Below are 17704 nucleotides of genomic sequence, written 5' to 3'. Positions count from 1 at the left end.
GAAATTCCCTCTAAATAGATGGGTATAGACAGAGAGTATGGAGACCGGAGTGATAAAGTGTCAATAAGGTGATATAAAGTTAAATGTATCACAGACACACAGCCACCCTTTCTCTTAGCTAGTTTCCAGAAATGCTGGATAGGTAGAAGGGCTATAAAGACTCAGAGAGGTCTAAGAAGAATCCCCTAAACTAGCCCTAATCTCCTTAAACACCTTCAAGGGTGTTCTATGCTAAAGCTCAATCTAAGCGTTTAGATGACTGCCTGATTTCCCATCACAGATGCTGGCTAGGAATAACACTGTGCAAGACAAAGAGTGGGTCTAAGTGCCCATAGTGCAGTAAAGTGTCCATAGTGAAGTGAAAAAGAGAATAACGAGCTGGCGCCCAAGAGAATAACGAGCTGGCGCCCTATCAGGGGACGTGTATATGGCATCGATTTTAGGAACCGGGAGATGGAAAAAGATGCTTGGTCGGTCCTCCTACTTCAAATTTGGGGCACTGCGCGTGCAATCTAATGTGCCACCAGATAGGAGTGGTGTGTTAAGTAGTACTATTCCTATCAGTTTAATCCCTGTTATGTGCCTTTTTTTTGGTTTGGTTTTTGAAGCCACAGTGCAGCACCAGAGGGCCGAAAAATTAGGCATGTACACATGCCTGAAAAATTAGGTATTGTTGCAGCCGCAGCGGCCATAAAAATTGATGTTTGTTTCCCAGGCAGAAAGTCCCCTAAAACATTGCGGCTTGAACCCTAGTTGGTGGCGGATAAGTCACGCAAGTCAACCGGCATTCAGAGCTAAAATACAGCAGCGTGTGGACCATTTTTAGCCCAAGGCAGCTCATCTCATCAGGCCTTTTTTAGTCAAATGTATCGCCCACTGTCAGTCCCTTCGGGATCCATCCCTCATTCATCTTAATAAAGGTGAGGTAATCTAGACTTTTTTGACCTAGGCGACTTCTCTTCTCAGTGACAATACCTCCTGCTGCACTGAAGGTCCTTTCTGACAGGACACTTGAAGCGGGGCAGGCCAGAAGTTCTATCGCAAATTGGGATAGCTCAGGCCACAGGTCAAGCCTGCACACCCTGTAGTCAAGGGGTTCATCGCTCCTCAAAGTGTCGATACCTGCAGTTAAGGCGAGGTAGTCTGCTACCTGTCGGTCGAGTCGTTCTCTGAGGGTGGATCCCGAAAGGCTGTGGCGATGCGTAGGACTTAAAAAGTTCCGCATGTCCTCCATCAACAACACGTCTTTAAAGCGTCCTGTCCTTGCCGGCATGGTCGTGGGAGGAGAAGGATGACTTTCACCTCTTCCCCTGTTAGATTCCCGTTGTGCTGTGACATCACCCTTATACGCTGTGTAAAGCATACTTTTTAATTTATTTTGCAAATGCTGCATCCTTTCCGACTTGTTGTAATTTGGTAACATTTCCGCCACTTTCTGCTCATACCGGGGGTCTAGTAGCGTGGACACCCAGTACGGGTCGTTCTCCTTCAGCCTTTTTATACGAGGGTCCCGACAACATGAAAGACCCCATTTGCTCAAGGTTGGATGCCGAGCTACTCATTTCACTTTCCTCCTCCTCAGTGTTCTCAATGAAGGTATGTTCTTCCCCCCAGCCACGTACAACACCACGGGTACCAGATAGGTGACAACGAGCACCCTGGGATGCCTGTTGTGGTTGGTCTTCCTCCTCCTCCTCAAAGCCACATTCCTCCTCTGACTCCTCTTCCTCACAATCCTCTTCCAGCGTTGCCGCATGTCCAGCAAGAGATGCTGATAAGGCTGTTTCTGGTGGTGATGGTGACCAAAACTCTTCCTCTAATCTTCTTCACGCTGATCTACTGCCTGATCCAGCACTCTATGCAGGGCACGCTCCAGGAAGAAAACAAATGGTATGATGTCGCTGATGGTGCCTTCGGTTCGACTGACTAGGTTTGTCACCTCCTCAAAAGGACGCATGAGCCTACAGGCATTGCGCATGAGCGTCCAGGAACGTGGCAAAAAAATTCCCAGCTCCCGAGAGGCTGTCCTAGCACCCCGGTCATACAAATATTCATTAACGGCTTTTTCTTGTTGGAGCAGGCGGTCGAACATTAGGAGTGTTGACTTCCAACGTGTCGGGCTGTCGCAAATCAAGCGCCTCACTGGCATGTTGTTTCGCCGCTGGATATCTGCAAAGTGCGCCATGGCCGTGTAGGAACGCCTGAAATGGCCACACACCTTCCTGGCCTGCTTCAGGACGTCCTATAAGCCTGTGTACTTATGCACAAGGCGTTGTGCGATCAGATTACACACATGTGCCATGCACGGCACATGTGTCAACTTGCCCAACTTCAATGCCGCCAACAAATTTGTTCCGTTGTCACAAACCACTTTGCCGATATCCAGTTGCTGCGGAGTCAGCCACTTTTCCACCTGTGCGTTCAGGGCGGACAGGAGTGCTTGTCCGGTGTGACTCTCTGCTTTCAAGCAAGTTAAACCCAAGACGGCGTAACACTGCCATATCCGGGATGTGGAATAGTACCTGGGGAGCTGGGGGTGTGCCGTTGATGTGGAGCAAGACGCAGCAGCAGAAGAGGACTCAGCCGAGGAGGTTATGGAAGAGAATGGAGTAGGAGGAGTAGAGGAGGTGGCAGCAGGCCTGCCTGCAAGTCATGGCGGTGTCACCAACTCCTCTGCAGACCCACGCATTCCATGCTTGGCAGCCGTCAGCAGGTTAACACAATGCGCAGTGTAGGTGATATACCTGCCCTGACCATGCTTTGCAGACCAGGTATCAGTGGTCAGATGGACCCTTGTCCCAACTCTGTGTGCCAGACATGCCATTACTTCCTTTTGCACAATCGAGTACAGGTTGGGGATTGCCTTTTGTGAAAAGAAATTTTGGCCGAGTACCTTCCACTGCGGTGTCCCAATAGCCACAAATTTTTTGAACGCCTTAGACTCCACCAGCTTGTATGGTAAAAGCTGGCAGGCTAATAGTTCAGACAAGCCAGCTGTCAGACGCTGGGCAAGGGGGTGACTTTCTGACATTGACTTCTTACGCTCAAACATGTCCTTGACAGACACCGGACTGTGGGCAGATGAGCGGGAACTGCTCAAGGCAAGAGACGGAGTGGCGGATGGTTGAGAGGGGGCAAGGAGGACAGTAGTGGTTGACGTGGCTGAAGATGCTGGACCAGGAGAAGGATGGCGGCTTAGAGTAGGCGTGCTGCTTGTACTCATGTGTTGATCCCATAGGCGTTTGTGATGAGCGATCATGTGCCTACGCAAAGCAGTTGTACCTAGGTGGGTGTTGGACTTCCCACGACTCAGTTTCTTTTGGCACAGGTTGCAAATGGCATCGCTGTTGTCAGAGGCAAACACAAAAAAAAATGCCACACTGCTGAGCTCTGCAATGAAGGCATTCTGGTGGTGGACACAGCATGCGTTGATTGGCGTGCTGTCGGTCTGACCCCGGGTGCCGATGCATGCTGTCTGACTGTGCCACTAGCTCCTTGCGACGACCTCCCCCTGCTTCCAACTCATCTCCTCCTCCTCCTCTCTGTCTCTCCATCTGAACTTTCGCCCTGCTCTTCTTCTTGCCGAGCGGGCACACACGTGACATCCATGGACGCATCGTCATCATCAACTGCTTCACTTGTATCTGACAACTCAGCAAAGGAAGCAGCAGCAGGTACAACATCATCATCATCACACCGTACGTCCATGTGTGTAATGCTGCCTGCCTGAGATATATCCCTGTTATCTACATCCTCTGGCAATAATGGTTGCGCATCACTCATTTCTTCAAACGGATGTGTAAATAACTCCTCTGACATACCAAGTGAAGCGACTGTGGTGCTAGTGTTGGTGGTGGCGGCAGGCGGGTGAGTGGTATCTTGAGAGGTGCCCGAAGCTAAGCTGGAGGAGGATGGTGCGTCAAGGTTCCGAGCGGAAGCTGTAGAAGATTGGGTGTCCTGTGTTAGCCATTCAACTTTTCAAGTTCAGGGTACGTGGCCTCTGAAAACTGGGCATTATTCTCGGGCAAAAGGGAATTACAGCACCACGACAACGATGGCCCCTGCGGGGTGGCCTGCCTCTGCCTGTCATTTTTTTTTAGTGGTACTATGCGTGCAAACTACTGTGCGACCAGATATGAGTGGCACTGTGCAGTGGCAGAGGTTGGCAGAGTACACGCTGTAGGCCTGACACACCTGCTTGAAGACAACTAACTGCTATTCAATCTATAACAGTGAAAAAAAAGTTTTTGTTTTTAAATCAACGCTATTGTGACACCAGATATGAGTGGCAAAGTGCACTTGCAGAGGTTGGCAGAGTACACGCTGAAGGCCTGACACCCAGACGCTTGCAGACAACTAACTGCTATTAGCTTACAGTGAAAAACTTTTTTTTCTTTTTAAAGGCATGCTATTGTGACACCAGATATGAGTGGCAAAGTACACTGGCAGAGGTTGGCAGAGCACACGCTGAAGGCCTGACACACGCTTTAAGGACACTGACTGCTATTAGCTTACAGTGAAAAACTTTTTTTCTTTTTAAAGGCACGCTCTAGAGACACCAGATATGAGTGGCAAAGTACACTGGCAGAGGTTGGCAGAGTACACGCTGAAGGCCTGACACCCAGACGCTTGCAGACAACTAACTGCTATTCAATCTATTACAGTGAAAAAAATGTTTTTGTTTTTAAATGCAAGCTTAAAAGCTTAAGCTATTGTGACACCAGATATGAGTGGTGGCACTGGGCAAGTGGGCACAGTATCCACTGTGAGCCTGACACAGAAGCTGGCAGACAGGCAACTGCAATTACATTACACAGGAAAAAAAAAAAAAAAGCAGACTGATGTTCTAGCCCTAAAAGGGCTTTTTGGGGTGTTATCCTTACAGCAGAGATCAGATGATTCCTTCAGGACTGTAGTGGACACTGAATACCCTAGCCTAGCTATCAATTTCCCTATCAAATGAGCAGCAGCTACACTTCCCCTCCTCTATCTAAGAATGCAGCTTCAGAATGAATCTAAAATGGATGCTGTACAGGAGGTGGGAGGGTCTGGAAGGGAGGGTCTGCTGCTAATTTGCTGGAATGTGTCTGCTGACCATGAGGCACAGGGTCAAAGTTTACTCAATATTGACAAATAGGGGGCGGATCGAACCGCGCATGTGTTCGCCCGCTGTGGCGAACGCGAACACGCTATGTTTGCCGGGAACTATTCGCCGGCGAACATTTCAGTACATCACTACTCTATAGAGTACAATGAATAGCCATGTCTTGTGAGACATCAAGGAAGAGACAACTCCAGCTTATTTCTTGGCAACTCAAACTCTGAACTCAGACTCTGTTTATTGTATATCCAGTTTACATAAATCACAGCATACAGTAAAAAACATTGCACAAACATTTTCACCAATGGGAATACACAACAGGGCAAATAGAACACACAGGAAAGAACTGGCTACAGAGTGATTAATTACACTAGATTCATTACACTAGTGATTAATTGCACTTGCTAAAGTAAATAAATCAAGAAGCAAATATAGCAATGTAAAAAAAATGAGAAAGTCTATTAAGTGGACGGAATATACGTTTTGGACACAAATTTCAATTTTTATCATTTATTGTTTTATTCTTGATTTATGTAGTTTATTTGGTTTTTATATTGATAATAAATGCTTCACTAGTCCTTCTGGCTGCCGCATCCATCCTAATCTTATAGAAAGGTATTGCCTCCCTTAAACAGACATTTAAGCGGATATACCCACAGCCAGGTTCCCTAGGCTCTGGTTCAGGTGAGCAGTTTCTTTGCACTAGCTGTGTATTTACCAACTATACTGGACATACTGCACTAGATGTTGTTGCTTCCCATTTTCTCCCCTTTTTCTTTTGAGTGCCACTTATTATAGGAGAAGAGGTCCTGGTGTCAGCCCTGCTGATAAGCCTAGATCCTGTCTTGCTAGGCTCTTGAACATATGAGTTAAACCAACTCTCCTACACATTGGTTACTCTGTCAACGGGACACTATACAGTGTTTTTTCTTTTTTTCCCCAATTCAAAGGGAACTATATCCTTTGGAATAGGGGTACATGGGAGAATTTATATACCACCACTAGTTTTCACTTTGATCGCTCCACTCCAAGGATTGGTAACAGTTGTTGATTCACACTTAGGCCTTCCTAATTTTATTACATATGTATGGAATACGAGACAAAAAATGAGTTACAGATAGCGGGGATACCCAGACTGTAGCTCAAGGTGTTTGGAAAGGTAAATAAGGGCATAACCCTAAATACGAAACAATTAATAAATGAAGGCTAATGAGAGAAAAATTATATCTCAAAAAAGAAAGGATCCACTCCCACTGAAATTACCTCCAAGTGACTACATTTAAAGGTAAGGGCAAATAAACTTTGATATTGATATTCATAATAGAAAACCAAGACAATTATATATATATATATAAAACATACGATATAGTGTGTGGTGGGAAATAGAGCATGAGCTAGTTAGAAGGAAAATATGTGTAAAGATGAACAGAGAGTAAAGATTGTAATGATGTAAATTGGTCTCAGATATAAAACCAGATTAGATGTTTATCTGAACCTATGATAGAATAGTTAACCTAGGCATACCAAGTCTGTATCTCTATATCGCAACAGTATCCTTGTAGTAGCAAGGAGATACATATAGTCAAGCAATAAGAAATGTTACAGAAGTGATGCTAGAATTATAATTAAAGGTATTCATCTAGTCACAGTGGACACGTCACGAAAAGGCACCAGAGTACTGCCAAGACAGAGATGCAGGTTTGAGGTACGAGAGAATAAAAAACTATACATTTGATCATAGAGTTATCTCTGATCACGTCAAGGCAGCTTCCCAGTATATGAGCAGGAAATAAAGAGAAGGAATCTAAGTACTGCATTTGATCCCTATAACTATACTCTCCTAAAGCCCTGCTGCTTCGAGGCAGCCCCCCTGCTATAGACTACCTGCGTTGGAAGTGCAAAGTTGCCTGCATAATACCCCCATTCGTAGAGAGTGCACAATAAAAACAAATCAAAGAAGGAGCATCGGCACAGAAAGCTCGAAGCACGTTTCGGTGTTAAGATACGCCTTTATCAATACCCTCTGAATGGTCTAGAAGTACAAACCAGAGACTAGGTTACACTAAAGTAACCCCTGTTCTGGTGTTTTTCACAAAAATGTGTAAAATAGAGAGGTGACCAGCATCAGAAGAGAATGTAAGGATATCAGAGACCAGAACTCCACACTGTAAAAATCACACATTTAAATTCTAGAATTCTCTCTTAGTGTGTGATCGTAGAAAAGATGTGTTGTTACAACTGATCATTTCATGTATTTGTTCGAAAAATAGTATTTTAACACCAAAAGCAGTTTACATTTCAGTGTTTCTTCTGCATAAACAGACTGATGGGTGATGCCAAGATGTCAAGAGTACTTGATTATGCTGAAGTACCTTTAACTTATTCAAGCAGCTTCACTGCGGGCTGTTAATGGCCATTATCATCATTTGATTGCTTTAGGCAAAATTTGTATGCTCTCACTAACACAAATCATGGGTTGTATTTACCTAACCAGAAGCACGGTCACATCATAGAGTAAGATCAAAGTAAAGCAATTCTGTGAAACTATTTTTCTTGCTCTCTAAAACATATAAAACATATAAGAGCGTTGAATGGTTAACATTGCTCGAATTGTAGAGTTCTTTTCTGTATGTTTATCGTTTACATTTCTCATATGTAGTAGCGTACCAATGGGGTGGCGGTAGAGAAGAGATCAGCAGCACAAAAAGAGATTTGGTGCTGGAAATAGGTAAGCAAATCATATTTTTGTAGCTTTATTTTGCATTAGGTGGAGGTGTGGGAGGTGACATGCCTTCCAGTAGGATATTTCTATTCTTAGTTTTATAGTGTTCATTTAAGGATGTCACAGAAGACATGACTTTGTTGTGTGTGCTCAATTATTTTGTAAAATGTTGAACGGGATGAAAGCCACTGTGTAATTATGTTATGTAACAGATATTGTTCAATGTGTCTTGGTGTCCATCAGGTAATTAAATTATCATGTATTGACCTAATTATGTCCCAGACACCAAGACACCATGGAGTGGATTGCATTGTTCTGGCTAAAGACCGCCTGACGGAGGGCTATAATCACTATTACTGTAGCTCATAATCACTGTATGCTGTAGCTGAATCCAGGACCAGCGGAGGAAAGGAGAAGCAGCACAGAGGATATCTTTACATATTGTTTATTATTAGCCTTAGACTGTTATTATTTAGATTACTGCCTGCTTTGTTATAAAAAGCATTACAAATTACTAGAAACCTCACCTTTTCTGTAGTGCCGAGTCAGCCTCTTTGCCTCCAGTGAAGTTAATAGTAATGATATGATAACTAATCATGTAATGTTTCAAGCAGAGAAGCATTGGGGACAGAAAAAGCAAGTATCTCAATTGTAGCGCTCTATCAATTGGATGCTTCTCATAAAGAAGCATTGAGTCTAATGGTTCTCTATAATAAGTATTATGAGCATTTGTGTCATCATGCTGTGCCTAATGACCGGAAATTAGAAGACATTTAAATCTCAAAAGCTTTCATTATGAATACTGGCATTCAGCCTGATAGTCACTAGAGGTCCGGTATCAGACAAATATAAGCATTGGCATTTTTCTGAAACAGCACTGTTTTACATTGTCTGAGAAAAGTAACACATTTATGCACCAAATCCACTTAATTAAAATTAAGTGGTTTTGGTACCTAGTGTCCCTTTAAATGGAAACATCTGACTCCTAAAGCACTTTAGCTTGCTGAAATGCTTTTAAGAGTGAATAGTGTGTCCTATTTTTTTTTTAACCTAAAAACTTACAATTACATACATTTTTGTATTTATTTTGAACATCAGACAATTAATCACTGATAGAACAGAAGGGATACCGAATTGCAAAAGTACATTTAAAAATAAGTATAAGATCTACGCCTATGGTTTTTAATAAAATGATTTGACCATTTTGCACCTGGACATACTTAAATATAATTGCTAGCTCTCTATGTTCTCTCTAATAAAAGGCTCCCTAAATAAACAAAATAATGAATACAACATTAAATTAATATACCTCTGTAGTAGCAGCTCAGTGGCTAATTGACTAACCAGTGAGCTATTGATAGGCCAACAGATGATGGATTTTAGATCATTTTAGTCCCACTGTGGAGCTAAGAACTCAGCAACATTACTTTAATGTTGTTCATAACCTATAAATAGTTTGCTCCAGAGCTCAATGCAAAGGAAAGGGAACTGGCACCTTGGCATTTTTAGCCATCATCTTGGCAGGTTTTTAATTTGTTGTTGTTTTTTTTTTTGTTTTTTTACACACAATGTGAATTTACCTCAAACATAAAGTTAGAACAATTAAATCAAAATAGCTGAAGTGAAAACATGGATTCTATAACTACATTTTTTTCCAATTCAGCTTTTCCACTCATTCAGACTGTAAATGACCCTGTCAGACGGTATTTAATTATAGCTATTAATACACCTCCTCCTACTTTTCCAAGATTTTGTGACATTTAAAAATGTCTACATACCCATTCATCTGGATGCCACCTGCCTTATTCACCTTTCTTTTTTATGGCGCAAAACATACTTTCAAAAGTTCAAGTGTTATTTTCTTTTTAATATCAGTAATGTGTAATCCCTTATAGTTTACTAGTGAAAAAAACAACTTTTTTTTGACAAGCCGTGCAGAATTTTCTCTGAATATTTTTGTGAGCAAATTGAGATAAAATATTGCAATCACCTCCATAACATGTTATGAATTCCCCCCTTGGTATTATGTGTCTTTTTATGTGTTTTACATACTTACGTCATTGCTTGATAAATAGACTCAATTCCGTAGCGCATAGCAAACTCATCTACGATTTCCTGGGAAGCATCGTCAAAGTAAACCTTCCAGGCTTCATCTCCTTTTACTTCGGGGATTTTAACAATACCATTATTCTGATCTTCTGTCAGGTAGTGGAACAAGTTCTGTGGATAAATTATGTTTCAAACTGTCATAGAATCCAGAACTTGGAATCATGTTGGTTGGTGCATGATATTTGAAAAAGTGCTCAGTCATTTTAAGTCATTTCTTTAAATTGCTTATTTCCATTTCTTTTTATAGGACTAAGCTTTTGGAAGGGGTAGCACCTCAGCAAAATTCAATTTATTTCACCAAGGGAAGGTTAGAAGGTATCCAGATTATTATCACATTATCTCTACAAAGCAGATAACTTCAAAAGGAAGTGTACAAGGTGATAACAACTGCTGCAAATTAGATTAAAACAAACTTCTGGTTAATGGTAACCATATACAATTATTATAAAAAAAAAAAAAAAAAAAAACAACAGCGCGCAATACCACGGGATAAAAGCATATATTAGCTTGATATGAAATATCTAGAAAACAAGCGTGATCACTAATGAATTTAAATCTTGAAAGAATCTTACAAAAGGATTATATTTGATTACACATGTTCAACAAAATAACCCAAAAAACTAAAATATTCTTAGAATATATATGGATTATTCTGCACACACTGACCACAAAAATGATGAAAGTGAAAACAAAATCATGGTAGGGGAACGTGAAGCGAACCCTCTTAGCATGCTATAGGGAGAGGAAGGATATACAAAAAAGAAGCATTTTTTTTTAATGGCTTAGCATAGGGTTAAGGGCTTAAGGGTTAAGGGCCTTCATTCAGGCCCTCCTAATTTAGTGATATGTTTGGGGAGGAGCTGGGCAGAAAATAAATGAATAAATAAAGTCACACTTAATATCCATCTCCCATACTAGGATATCATTGAAAGCATATTAACTGAAACGAACAATCCACACTAAAAAAAAAACAAGTAAAAATATATGTTTTTAAAATTACTATTTAGTGGATAAACCCCCAATGAAAGCACCCATGCATTTGATTATGCCTTTTTTCATTGGGGGTATAGGTAAGGACAGCTTGCAAAAAGTATTTTTTTTTCTATCTGCAGCCATTGCAGGCACTCCACTTTTCCCCCACAAGAGATTGTCAGTCTGTTTTGGGGGGTATAACCAGTCACAGACATCTTACTGAGAAGATTCTGGTTCTGTAGAGCCTGCAAGTGTGCACATATTCTCAATTCATAGACATCATTGAACTATGAAAAAGCTTAATGACAAGTCCTAACAGGGAAAAAATGCCATAGCATGCATGTGCATGATCAGAGTGCACAGCTCTCCCATGATGACTGCCATCTAGTCGTACTCAGTGAGGCCAAAGAGTCTGCGGAGAGAAGAGAAATGGGGCAGTGAATGTATTTCTTAATTTATTTATAATAGTATCAAAGGGCCATCACAATGGAATACTCCTTACACATTAGACACTTCAGCAAGTTGAAGTGCTTTATGGGTGTGAAGTAAGGTTTTAATTATTGGTGGTAGATGGCCATGAGTGTTACATGTATGCCATAACTATTATGCATTCTCTTTCCACTAATCTCACAAATGCTTGGATCTAAATACAGATGCTTCTTGCTCACCCACCCTGTCAGTCATACCAATAGGGTTCAGTGCATGGTGTGATGTCACACACCATGTAGCAGGGGGTTTGTAAATGATCATCAGTAAATTATAAAAGAATGAACAAAATTAAAGTTTTATAAGAAAAAATAGTATTCCAATTCTAGGAATTTAGGAGTCCCAAGTGCAATCTCTGTAAAAGTAACATAAAGGTAATTTTTATGTGAAAGAGTGTGAACCATGGGAACAGATCAGCACACACAGAGCTGGGAGCAATCATCATGTTCTGCAATAATCTCAACGATCTCAAGAAGAGCACCAAGAGGCTCTAGCATGCAATAGAGTAGTCTTAAAATACGTACAGTGCTTGGGTAACTGGTAACTACAGACAGATTACAATAACAATCATCATCAAGAGGTATGAGACTTAGAAGTGAGAATCGTTATAAGATTGCAAGATGCAGGAGCTGGCAAACAAAATGAGCAGTGATAAAACTAAATGTGACAAACATTTTTGGCAGTCAACGGGTAATCTGTGAAATCGTCTACGTATTGCCAAAGTATCAGACTTATTTTTTTATTTTTTTATTTACCCATTCACTGAAATGACTCAAAAGCAATCTCCAAATGTGTAGTGTCACAAATTATTGTTGTACTATCCAATGGTACAACTCTCTAATATCTCCATCTGGACTGCTGTGTTGATGTCACATGTTCCCACCTACACACTATCCCATTACCTGGAAAGTGCACTATGCTATTTCAAACATACTGCTTCTGTACTAGCACAGCCAGACTGTCTCAACCTTTGCAAAAGTGTGCCTCTATACATGCCTCTTTCCTTACACTGACTGTGTGCATGTCTCTGTGAATATGAGTTTCTGTCTGCATGAGTGTTTCTGTAGGTACGACTATGTGCCTGAGTGTGGGTATGCATATCCTTGTGTCTGCCTGTATTGATGTTTTCTCTTTGTATATGTATCTGTTTCTGTCATTGGGTAAGTGTTTGTACATGTGACTTGTATGAATGTGTCTGTATGTACGTTTTTGCACATAATGTGCTTCTGTCCGTGAACAATTGTGTCTGTATATTTCTATGTTCCTGTCTTTATGTGTGTCTCTATGTCTTGGTGTTTTGTTTCTAAGGGGATTCAGAAGTGGGGCTAGAGACGAGGTTCTGGTGCATTCATTTTTTTTTTTTTTTGGACAATCTTTATTTATGGTTCTGTTCGGTTTTGGTATCAATAACAAAAGTTACAGAGCATTTCATGTAGAGTGTTATACAATGCGAACAGAAAATAATATAGTTAAAATGTTATATGTATATTAATGGTGCATAGCTTGGGGTAGAAATCTCTAAGGAGCTGCGAGGGGTTGTGGAGCCATATCTCCTGCTAGGCCCAGGAGAGTGTGTGGTCTTTGGCTTGTATGTCTAGTGACAGCCAAAATACTAGCCCAAGTCAATCCAGAGTCTTATGTCTTAAACCTTAAGTGAGCATAGGTTAGAGTCCCCCAAGGCCCCCTACTAAACTCTCTTCAGCTCCCCAACCAGTTTCATATTAAGGAGGACAGACAAAATGGCACTGGTATAGAGGGAAAAAAGAGGGGTGGTGCACTAAATTTTGCTTTGGCCTGGGTCCCCAAGTAATTTTATAACCTAGCAATGTTCCTGGCTGAAACAAAGGAAAGGTAAGTCATGAAATGGTATTTACTTACATATATGCTTTATAAAATTTTACAAAAACAGTTAATATTACCTGTAGTCTTTTATTGTAAACTATACTTTAATTAAAATAATAGGTTACCAATATGCAATAGTATACCTTAATTTAACAACAAAAACATTTTTCAAGAAAAATAATGAACTTACTTATTTGCAGAGTGCTTTATCAAGAAAGAAACATGGACATTTCTGTCCTGTAGCCAACCATTTATTAGCAAACCATGTGTTTAATATGAGATATATACAATAGTATTGTACTTTAACAATACATAGCAGATTCAACATATGCCCATAAAAACTCCACAAAATGCCTTTTTAATGTCAATCTCATTATTCGTGTGCAAGAATGGTACATTTACCTGTAAATATCTGTACAACATCTTACCTCATGCAAACATGTATACTGTATGTGGTACGGAGGCACGTTCTCTTCTCCTTTAATTTCAACATTTATTTTCATCCTTATTGCACCTGAGACAGCAGATTTATCTGTCCGTTTCTCTGGAAAGTAAAAAAGAAATAGCAAAAATTTTATCTTTTACCTTTTAGAACCTCAAGTAGCAATATTCAATAGGGGAGAACAGATGCCAATCATTTGTTTATTGCTTTGCATTAGGTAAGCCTCATATAATCAAGCTTTCTAAACCTGCAATACAGACAGTGTTGTGTTTGGGGCTTAATAGATCTAATGCAGAAAAATTGGATGGGCAAAATGAGAAATGTGGCATTTATATTTCCATTGTCATCGTAGTCATGGATTACATGTGTGACATATATCAAACATACTGCTGTTCTACATTATCTTTGGACACTCCAAGCTCAAATCTGATGGTAATGTCACATATCTTGCTTTGAGTCTGTGCACACAACATGAAAACCAGTCTACATACACAATACAGAATCATTACTGGTAGTCAATTAAAAATTAAAAAAAACAAAAAACAGTTTTATAAAAGTAGAGTGCAAATCTAGTGGCAGAAGTCTTTATTATAGAAGTATTAAAAATAAAAATTTGAAGAATGAGGCTATTTTGAATAGCGATGTACCGAACGGTTCGCTGGCGAATAGTTCCTGGCGAACATAGCTTGTTCGCGTTCGCCACGGATGGCGAACATATGCAATGTTCAGTCCGCCCCCTATTCGTCACACAGTCAGCAGACACATTCCAGCCAATCAGCAGCAGACCCTCCCTCCCAGACCCTCCCACCTCCTAGACAGCATACAATTTAGATAAATTCTGAAGCTGCATTCTTTTTTTTTTTTTTTTAGACAGAAGTGTGTTATATTTGAGCATGCTAGGCTGAACGTGCGTATATCATGGCTAGTTGCACTGAGGGTATGAGTATATAGCAGTACATTGTTGTGAAAGATGGCTGTCATGTTTAGGGTGTAGCTTGAACATCAGAAGCGGCTCTCTAATTAGGCGGTTTAGGCGGCCGCCTAAGGCCTCGCGCTGGCTGGGGCCTCCCGGCCATCTAAACCGCCTGTGGGCAGATTGTGTCAGGTCCTCGGTCACTGACCGTGGACCTGACCCCAGGAGGGGGCCCGGCGGCTTGCCCGGTATGCCGCCGGGTGCGAGGCCCCTCCTGGCTGCCTGGCCAGCCTCCACAGACACCGGTCTGCAGCTCCGCAGTGAGCAGAGCTGCAGACCATGTGTCTCGCGAAAACCGGCCAATCAGAGCGTTGCCGCGGGTTACACGGCAACGCTCTGATGGTCTCGCGAGATTACATGTCTGCAGCTCTGCGGAGCTGCAGACTGGGAGCAGTGGCCACTGGACCACCAGGGAGCCCACTGGACCACCAGGGACTAAAGGTAGACTCTCTCACCCCCACCACACTCAGCCTCCCTACCACCCTCCCCAGCACCGTCCCTACCACCCTCAGCCAGCCTCACCACCCTCCCCACCACCCTCAGCCTCACCACCCTCAGCCTCACCACCCTTCCCACCACCCTCAGCCTCACCACCCTCAGCCTCCCTACCATATTCAGCCTCACCACCCTCCCCAACACCTTCAGCCTCACCACCCTCCCCCACCCTCAGCCTCACCACCACCCCCAGCACCCCACAACCCTCAGTCTCAGCACCCCCCACCACCCTCAGCCTCACCACCCCCACCACCCTCAGCCTCCCCAATACCCTCAGCCTTACCACCCTCCCCACCACCCTCAGCCTCACCCCCTCACTACCCTCAGCCTCACCCCCTCACTACCCTCAGCCTCACCACCCCACCAGCCTCAGCACCCCCCACCACCCAAAGCCTCACCCCCTCACTACCCTCAGCCTCACCCCCTCACAACCCTCACCATCAACCCCCTCCTTCTCACATCACATCACCCCCTCACTCTCACATCACCCCCCTCACTCTCACTCTCACATCACCCCCCTCACTCTCACTCTCACATCACCCCCCCTCACTCTCACATCACCCCCCTCACTCTCACATCACCCCCCTCACTCTCACATAACCCCCCCTCACTCTCACATCACCCCCTCCCTCTCACATCACCCCCTCACTCTCACATCACCCCCCCTCACTCTCACATCACCCCCCCTCACTCTCACATCAACCCCCCTCACTCTCACATCAACCCCCCCTCACTCTCACATCAACCCCCCCTCACTCTCAGATCAACCCCTCTCCTTCCCACATCACCCCCGCTCACTCTCACCATCACCCCCTCACACCATCACCTGCCATACACACAACACACTTCAGTCTCAGACAAAAACACAAACATGCTCACAGAGACATACATTCTCACACACAAGGATACTCTCTGTCAGACACACTCTCAGGCACATACACAGGTAAACTGTGCATCAATGTGTATATTTGACACTTTTTTGTTAGTGGGGCCTCATGTTTGAGTTTCGCCTAAGGCCTCATAAAGTCTGGAGCCGCCTCTGTTGCACGTTATCAACTGTGTATTTATATCAGCAGCTCCACCACTAGTTATAAATCAAGTGTGAGTCGCCCCATGAGATGAGACTAGTGAATAACATAATACATGAACGGTTAAGGTAAAGGCATGTAAGGGACTACGACAATAAACTCTTTAGGAGGTGAAATAATGACATGTTTAAATGCTTGCTACTTTAGGATTAGTTAATGTGCAGAGAGCAGTTCAGGTGATCAAAGGCATGGTGTGGAGGATCGGCTATAGTGGGACATGCTTGGCAGGCTGCTGTTTACTGCTTGTGCTCATCCGATCCCTTCTGGGCGCCAGGTGCAGACCCTGGGAGTCCCTGATACCTGGAACAACAAAGGCAAGTCTCTGGCTGAGTGCCGGGTTCGCGGCTTGAGGTGGTGGAAGCTTGTTTTATCGGGTGGTCGGATCTGTCCCGGTGGTGCTTCACGTCCGGTGCGGGATTGTGGTGGCTTAAGGTGGAGGTGAGTGCTTGACGTGGGGCTCTGCATTTCTGTTTGTGCCTCCGGTCCCGTCTTTGACGCCTTTTGTGTTGGTGGATTTTAATAGGGACTGCTTTGCTTAGCTGTGGTGGAGCTTGTTGGGGCTGTGGTGGAGCTTGTTGGGGCTTCCTGCTTGTTATTTGCTTCCAAAATTGATTAAAGAGTATATCCAGCTTAGACTCAATATCCTGCCATGCTTTGCTGGTACCAGGAAGACAAGTGGCTGCCGCCATATTGGGAGAGTCGCAGATGAGTATGTCAGCCTGGGCGGCTGTGCTCTGTGCGTCCATTAGCTCCAGACAGCCTCTCAGGGGTGGACCGGGATAACCCCCACCGGTCCGAGGGGGGGGGGTAACGGAGCTCCTGCCGGGAAGTAGCTGCTCCTGGGCATCCCAGGATCGGGAGATCGGCCGCCTCTCCCGCCCGGTGAGCACCAGGCCACACTTGCCACGCGGAGGTAAGTAAGACTCTGTCGAGCTACTGACCGCTATTAAGCATGTCGGGTCGGTCAGGTAGGAGCAACATTGCTGGGTCATCCCCTTCTGTGGTGAAATTCGCTTGTTGATAGCTGCTTAAAGTGAGATATTGAGGGAGCTCACACGAAGTGCGTCTTTCCTCCATGACACATAGGCCCCGCCCCCCAGAAGCTGCATTCTTAGTGAGAGGAGGGACAGTGTAGCTGCTGCTGATTTTATAGGGAAATCGATAGCTAGGCTAGTGTATTCAGTGTCCACTACAGTCCTGAAGGACTCATCTGATCTCTGCTGTAAGGACAGCACCCCAAAAAGCCCGTTTTAGGGCTAGAACATCTAATTGCAGTTGCCTGCCTGCCAGCGTGTGTGTCAGGCTCACAGCATATACTGTGCCCACTTGCCCAGTGCCACCACTCATATCTGGTGTCACAATAGCTTGCATTTAAAAAAAAAAAAAACTTTTTTGACTGTAATATAATAGCAGTCAGTTTCCTTCACACGTGTGCGTTTCAGGGCCTGCCAGGGCACAGTGTCACACTAGTGCA

The 17704-nt window shown here is 43.4% G+C and overlaps 1 protein-coding gene across 1 annotated transcript in view; it reads right to left on the bottom strand.

Annotated features, from left to right (window-relative positions):
* The window catches only part of UNC13C (unc-13 homolog C), a 507695-nt gene that overhangs the window by 315597 nt on the left and 174394 nt on the right, over nucleotides 1–17704 (bottom strand). The window contains exons 13-14 of the mRNA XM_063449078.1: nucleotides 13661–13776; nucleotides 9880–10043 (exon numbers count right to left, since the gene is read on the bottom strand). Coding sequence (XP_063305148.1) covers nucleotides 9880–10043; nucleotides 13661–13776 — 280 coding nt within the window. The remainder of the gene's footprint in view (nucleotides 1–9879; nucleotides 10044–13660; nucleotides 13777–17704) is intronic.

This window comes from Pelobates fuscus, chromosome 3 (assembly GCF_036172605.1).
Source record: "Pelobates fuscus isolate aPelFus1 chromosome 3, aPelFus1.pri, whole genome shotgun sequence".
Classification (NCBI taxonomy): domain Eukaryota; kingdom Metazoa; phylum Chordata; class Amphibia; order Anura; family Pelobatidae; genus Pelobates; species Pelobates fuscus.
Note: the sequence above shows the minus strand (reverse complement) of the source record. Positions and strands in the feature narration are given on the sequence as shown.